Source organism: Octodon degus, unplaced genomic scaffold (assembly GCF_000260255.1).
Source record: "Octodon degus isolate 3935 unplaced genomic scaffold, OctDeg1.0 scaffold00004, whole genome shotgun sequence".
NCBI lineage: Eukaryota > Metazoa > Chordata > Mammalia > Rodentia > Octodontidae > Octodon > Octodon degus.
Genome location: NW_004524580.1, coordinates 36316441 through 36322775, shown reverse-complemented (window position 1 = coordinate 36322775; position 6335 = coordinate 36316441). Strand labels below are relative to the sequence as shown.

Sequence of the window (6335 nt, the reverse complement as noted above, 5' to 3'; positions counted from 1 at the left end):
ATCACCACCACCATCACTGTCACCATCACCATCATAACCATCACCATCACCAACACCACCAGCACCATCTTCACTACTATCATCACTGCCATACTTTCTGTCCCCACTCATCTCTACTTATACAGATAGTGTCCAGGAGTCACCCTGACCATGGTCCTTGGGTGGGTAGGAAGTGACCTGTGTCCCAGGGGGATGAAAGTGAGCTCTTCATATCCCCCGCTGCCCGAGGAGGGGGCAGATGGGCAGAAGGGTGAGGTAACATCACAGAGAAGTGGCCATAAGAGAGAGGCCAAGCAGCAAAATGGAAGGGGAACACAGAGGCTGTGCATCTACAGCCCAGGGACCTGGGGACTGGAAGGCCCTCAGTAGATGTGCAGCAGGCACCTGAGATCATGGACAGGGCTGCCCAGGCACTGCTTAGTGTCTCAGGTGTCCAGGGCCCTGCTCAGAGAGGACAAGGGGAAATCAGGCCTTGTGGTCCCAAGCGTGGTTGGTGGCCTTGCACAAAGCAGGATCTTGGGCTCCCTATAGGGCTTGCAGCCTGGGCTCCATGGCAGCTAGCCAGGGGCTCCTGAGAGCAGGAATGGGGAAGAAGGTGGTGGTGCCTTCCACTGTGCTTCACTGCATGAGCTGTGCCTCACACTTCAGTGGTCCTCCAAGAGGGCAAGTCAGCAGAATTTAATTAAGCCTGCTCCATTTAGCACGTTGGTCATAAGAAATACACAATTTCCACAGGCCGCCTAATTACACAGTGAGGCCTGCTCCTGGCGACCCCTGCTCTGCAGCTTGCTAGCTAGCCTGGCCCGGGCACGAGGCCCAGAGCTTCGCCGTGTGACCCTGCACTCCTTTGGTCCCTGGGCCCTCCTGCTGGGTCATCTCCCAATGTGCAGTTGAAGGGTGCAGACTCCTCTCTGGAGTCCTGGCTTTTGGGGCCTCCTCTTGTACCCCGGAGGAGAGAGCTCCTTCCAGGCTCTGCCCCTTCCCCACTCTCTTTGCTGCAACTCCATCCTGCCTGGCCATTTCTGGTCCCCCAAGTGGCCATAGCCTCCTCCTCTCCACTTGTGCCCTGAGTCCTCGTTCTCCATCTTGCTCTCTGACCTCCTACTCATCCATCAAGGCTCAAATCAATCAAATGTTCCCTTCTGTCCAAGTCTGTTGTGAACTCCTAGTAGAAACACAATAGTTCTTTTTTTTTTCCCAAAGAAAAGCCAGAATGCTAAATTCTAGCTTGCAAAAAACCAGCCTGCCTATTTGTAGAGCAAGTCTAAACAGAACCACTCAGTCTGCAATACAGCCTCAGTGGTGAGGACCCCTGGGCGGCTAGTTACATGTTCCCTTCCTTTTCACCTAGCTTTACTTTTAATTTCTTTGTAACAAATATGGATTTTTTTGTGTAAATAAACAACAAAAAGACACCAACAGAGTAGGAAGAGGGAGTAGAGAGGAACAACTAGGAGGAGACCCTAGCGGCCTGCTGGTGCTGGGGGATGCCTGGAGGACAGGCCTGGGGCTGCTGTCCTGGCAGCTTGTGCAGGTTGGTGCCTGACACATGCATTGTGTGTGCAGAACTTCAATAGATGTGCACACAGTGCACATGCTTCCTACTCTTTCACATGTATATTTCTTTTTCTTTTTTCTTCTTCCTTTTTTGTAGACAAAACATGCCTCTTCAATTAAGGGAAACCATGTGCAACCAAACAGTGAGCAACCAGCAGCAGAACCCTTTACGCTGGTCCACAGGGCTTAGAGTGGCGCTGACATGTGGCGGTGGGAGGCCTGGCTCTCCCCAGCCACAGGTTCTGCCTTTGCTGATGCACAGCACAAAGGCCGAGGTACCAGGCCAGCACACTCGACCTTCAGCCTCCCTCTCTCCTGTGACTTTGCTGGGTGACATTAGTGTCCAGGTTCTGCAGTGGTGTCTTCTGCAGATTGTCCCTTCCTGTTCCTCCTGCTGCTGCCCAGATTCTTTGCCTGCACCCTCCCCTCTCCTGTAGCACTCTGCTCTGTGACTTCCCTCCTGTGTCTACAGCTCCTTGTCTTAGCTTGTGACTAGAGTCAGGACTGATGGCTTCACAGCATGGGTGTAGGTTTGGGGGACGCGTGCACGTGGTGCATCACATGTCAGTGTGCTCTGCTTATTCCTCTGGCAGTGCAAGTGTATTTCAACAGTTCTAACTCTTTTTCTTGTGGAGGCGTATGTGTGCGTGTGTGTGCGCACATGTACACACGCATGTGTGTATGCACGTTGGTGAACAAAATGTGTGTATGTGTATAGGTACATGATATGTGTATATATCTGTACATGTATGCACGTGTGTGCATATGTGACACAGGAAGTATCGCAGGACTGGTTGTTGCCAGTGGGGAATCCATACTTCGTCACCCGTCCTGCTGAGATTTTGGGAGAATTTCCTGGTGCTCTCTGCTAAAGGTTTGAATGGCAAGGCTGAGGGGTCCCCAAAGGAGGCTGTCCAGAGTCACAGGGCTTTGTGAACAGGGCCAAGAACCGTTGCTGGCCGACAAATGATTAACCACTGTCTGGAGAAGGAAACTCTGAGGAGCACACTGCTGATAAGAAAGAGCCTATGTGGAGAGCCCTGTGATGTGGAGCTATCTTTCTTCTCAGGGCAGAGAGGGGTCAGCAGGAGACCCCAGGCCTACCCCCCACAATGGCCCCGCTGCAACCTCAGCTGCCCTGACGCATGCAGGAGTTGGCTTACTCTAGCTGGGCTGTTGGGAGCTGAGACTTCAGAGAGCTTGAGGACCAACACCTGCCTGCCATGATGCTCGGGGATGTTGGAAGGGGGGCAGGCAGCAGCAAGCAGCAGGGACCTGGTTCCAGACTGTGGGGCTCCTCTCCCAGTGGCAGCCACTTCTAAGGCAGCGTGTTCCCCTCCCTGGCTCAGCCAACCTAGAACAGGCACTGCCAGTGGAATTAAAGAACTTTCATCGATATTGATCATTGTTCACTTTCCTGTAAAATAGGAAACCTAAACAGACTCCTACGCGGCCAGTGAGGCCTGCTGTGGCTGCCCTTGTCGGGGCCCTGGTGGGAACACAGCCCCGGCCCCAGGCCTGTGGAACTCTCCACCCGCTTGCTCATCCTGGAGGTCTGACCAGCTGCTCCACTTCCAGGAAGCCTTCTCTCCCCAGACCCCCAGAGCGCTGCATCCACACCATAGGCCAGCGGCACCTCTGGTGTGCCAAGTCCGCCCCGCCGCCCACTTCCAGGGTGACTGTGAGATACACTGATTGTCTGGCATCTTTCCCTGCAAGCTCCATTCTCGTCAAGGGTGCAGCCCAGTGACTTGTTTCCAATGCCTGGATTGTGGCGCAGCGGCTTCCCCCGGCCTCGCCCTCCGGGAGAGCTCTCTCTGGGAAGCTGTGGCCACATGGAAGCCTCACCAAAGGCCGGCCCCGTTTTCAGGCGGGACCTGGGGCAGAACCGGCTCATCATAGCGTGTCCCAATGCCTGATCATGAAAACTGAACAAGAGAACAAACCTAGCTTGTCAGGTGGAGCCACGAGCTCAGGTTGATTTGTTGCATAGCCAGTGTGCCTGGCGCTCCGGAGATATTCAGTAGCTATTGGCTGCACGCTCAGATAAAGAATCTGATGCATAAGTCACATTTAAACAACAGCCCATGAGTGTCCACTGCCTCTGCTCTGTGGTCCTGGACTGGTGGTGTGGCCAACACCCGGATCACATCCTCCTGACACTTCTGTTCTCTAGATCCAGCTCCTTCTGGCCTCTGGTGGGCTGCCTGGGCTTCTGGGGGGGGGCACACTGGTGTACCCCCAGGGCTCAGCTGTGGCCTCTGGGCCACTGCTTCCCTTTGGTGTGCACCAGTGACAATGACTTGTGCTCAGGTCTTTCCTTAGGTCTGGTTCTAAGAAACCCACACTGACCCTCACTCTTTGGCAAGCAGAGGCCACGCTGTCCTTCTGTGTTCTGCATGGGGGACAGCTGGTCAGGTCTTAGGCCAGGTGAGTGGTGGTTCTAGAGCAGGACTGAGGGGCAAGACCCATGGAGGTGACCACCCACTTGCCCAGGGAGACGTGAGCATGCTCAGCCTGAGCCTGGGCCCTGCTCCAGGCTTCTCTGACAGTGGTGTGTGTGTGTGTGTGTGTGTGTGTGTGTGAGAGAGAGAGAGAGAGAGAGAGAGAGAGAGAGAGAGAGCGCGGCAGGGCTACTCTTCTCAGTACCAGGCACACCAGGGAAGGAAGAGTGGAGATGGAGAGATGGAGAGGACAGCGGGGCAGGGGAGGCAAGAGGAGGGAATGGAGCGGGTGAAGTGGGCAGGCACAGTGGGGAGGGTGTGCAGAGATACGCCCAGCTGCCCTGGGGAACCCTGTGAGAGCAGATGTGGCATCCTCAGGAGCTAGCTCCAAATACAGCGTCAAGGCCAGGCTCTAAACTGGGGGACTCAGCATGGGCACGCACCCCAGGGGAGGGGGGCAGCTTCGCTGTGCACATGGATGGAGGAGAGTGACAGGGAAGCCGGCAGGGAGCAGGCCAGGGCTGCTTGGAGAGCTTCACTCTGTGGTGGCTGGGGCAGCCTATACCTTGGACTTGGGGGAGCAGGGAGAGAAAGGAGTGCAAGTCACACAGTGTGGGTGGGACAGAAGAGGGAGGATGCCAGGGCAGCTCCCCACCTCTGAGGGACAGTGAGGGCTGGCAGAGGTGACGAGGAGAGCGGGGGTCTGCAGGTGTGAGTCAGGGCCATGCCAACCTGTGGCTGCTCTAAATAAAGTTCTACCAGAACCTGAGCAACCTCACCCTGCAGACCGAGGTGAGGGTGAATGTTAGTGGCTGCCCAGCCACCAAACCCCGTGGGCACCTGGCCCTTAGCTGGCTGCCCCGCAGGATGTTCCTCAGGTGCTGGGATTCCCCAGGGGCTACAGCTTCCAGCCACGCTGGGCAAGCACACGCAGTGGCTGGTCACCAACTGCTGGTGAGAGCCTGCAGTTCTCAGGAGCGGGTGGGAGCATGGGGTCTCTCCCTCATCTGTCCATCTCCTTTCCTTCCCTGAGGTGTGTGGTGGGAGAGACACAGACCAGCTCTGTTTTTTCAGAGCTGGGGCCTCCAGAAAGTCTTCCTCTTGCCTCTGCCTCTCGCCCTGTGGAGGCGTGGGTGTCAGAGTCCCTCTCCTGGGGGCGAGGTGGCCGCAAGCTCGTGGCTGCTGCCATTACCTAGGACTGGAGGGTCCCTGTGGGGATGAGCTGATGGGCAGAAACGAATCTCCAGGGCTGCCCTGCCCACTGCGTGCGGGCTCTGTGTGGGGGTTAGAGTGCCAACATCTCTGAGCTGGGCTCCTCAGAGGAACCCGGCCCCCAGCAAAGAGCCATGCAGAGTCTCTTAGAATGCTGAGCAGTGCCAGCCTGCCAAGCGCTGGAGTTGGATTCCCCTAGGCCTGGAAATAGGGTTCCCAGCACCTAGTGATCTGGACCCAAGTTGCCGGCAATGGGGAGCCGGGGAAGAGCAGGAGTCGCTGTCCCTGCCAAGGGAAGGGGCTGCTTGCTGCTCAGTCCTGAGGGAGAGGGGCCAGCAGCTGGAGGGCCTCCAGGGTCCCCAGCGTCCTAGTAGGATGGGTCTTGCTGGCCTTGCCGTTCCCTGAGCCTGGGTGGGGTGCCTAAAAAGTCTGGACCCCAACAGGCCGGGAGGCACTGGACTGTGAACTGACCCTTCCCTGGGCTGGGCGCCCATTCTGCCGCAGAGTGAGCGCGTCCCCTGCCCGCGCCTGCTGGGCCTCAGCACCCCGCAAGGATCGCGACCCTCGGAGCCACTCACCCTGGGGCTGCTCCTGAGGGGGCTCAGGTGGGGCCTCACGCTGCCCCGAGGGCTTCCGGAGGATGGACTCGATAGAGAAGGACAATCCCAGCTTCGCAGGGGCCCCTGGGCTCTCGGTGCTGATCTCCATGCCCCAGGGGAGCGGGGCTTTCAGGCTCGCTGTGCTCTCTGCCCAGGTGTGGCCTGGTAGCAGGCACGGAGGGTGTGGGGAGCCCCCTGCTGGCGTATCCGGGCGGCACAGCGCCAGGTCTGTGGAGCGCGCACGGCCCCTCCCAGCCAGGGGGCAGTGACATCCCAGGCAACAGCGTGACTCTCAGCAGCCTGGCATGGAGGGAGGTGGCATCGCCAAGTGGGCTCTGCACTCCAGAGTGGCCTCCCGGACAAGGAGGGTCCTGGCCACTGCCGGGTGGTGCAGAGCAGCCGGAAGGGACTTGGCGGGGTGGGAAGTGCTGCTGCCTTGGCCCCTTCCCTGGCCTGGTCCTCAGGTGGTGGGCTCTGCAGGCCCCTCCATCTTCTCCTCTTCTCGGGGTGCCCAGTGCCTAGC

At 57.9% G+C, this 6335-nt stretch overlaps 1 protein-coding gene across 1 annotated transcript in view; it reads right to left on the bottom strand.

The window, feature by feature from the left end:
• Isx (intestine specific homeobox) overlaps window positions 1–5921 on the bottom strand; it is a 13455-nt gene extending 7534 nt beyond the window's left edge. Inside the window, exons 1-2 of the mRNA XM_012515239.1 lie at window positions 5788–5921; window positions 2721–2756 (exon numbers count right to left, since the gene is read on the bottom strand). Coding sequence (XP_012370693.1) covers window positions 2721–2756; window positions 5788–5921 — 170 coding nt within the window. The remainder of the gene's footprint in view (window positions 1–2720; window positions 2757–5787) is intronic.
• Between the last annotated feature and the right edge of the window lie 414 nt (window positions 5922–6335).